This window comes from Plasmodium relictum, assembly GCF_900005765.1.
Source record: "Plasmodium relictum strain SGS1 genome assembly, contig: PRELSG_99_v1_18, whole genome shotgun sequence".
NCBI classification, from domain to species: Eukaryota; Apicomplexa; class Aconoidasida; order Haemosporida; family Plasmodiidae; genus Plasmodium; species Plasmodium relictum.
This window is the reverse complement of record NW_021628775.1, coordinates 2,949-3,409: the sequence shown is the minus strand read 5'-3', so window position 1 is coordinate 3,409 and position 461 is coordinate 2,949. Positions and strand designations below refer to the sequence as shown.

Genomic DNA, 461 nt, shown 5'->3' with positions numbered 1-461 from the left:
TATAACATATGGAATAATGAATTAAAAAGCAATTTTTATGAAGTTCAAAAAAAATTTAAAGATTTACTTAAAAATGCACTTGAAGGATTAAGAGAAGAAATAAATTCACTAGTTTATCCTGAAAATGTAATTGTAGAAGCAAAACAAATATTTACAAAAGGAAATGATGCATATCATCGTACAAAAAATCTAATTGAAGAAAATTTTAGATTAGAAAATTTGCCACATAAATATAAAAATAAAAAAATTTCTGATATCACAAATGAACTTACTGAATTATATGCTAGGGCATTAGCATGTAATGTTAGTTTGAAAGATAAATTTGATTCATTTAATACAAAATATAAGTCTTTTGAATCTAATAGAGATAGTGTAGAATTAACAAAAAGAGAATTACTACTAGAAGAAAACAAACTAACAGATATTACGTATGAGGTTTTGGCAAAAAAAAGAGGTATTGA

At 23.2% G+C, this 461-nt stretch overlaps 1 protein-coding gene across 1 annotated transcript in view; it reads left to right on the top strand.

The window, feature by feature from the left end:
* Window positions 1-461, top strand: part of PRELSG_9902200 (reticulocyte binding protein, putative) — a gene marked incomplete at both ends in the record, with an annotated part of 3,409 nt that continues 2,948 nt past the window's right edge. Inside the window, one exon of the mRNA XM_028677400.1 lies at window positions 1-461. This exon is cut by the window's right edge and continues 2,948 nt beyond it. Coding sequence (XP_028531317.1) covers window positions 1-461 — 461 coding nt within the window.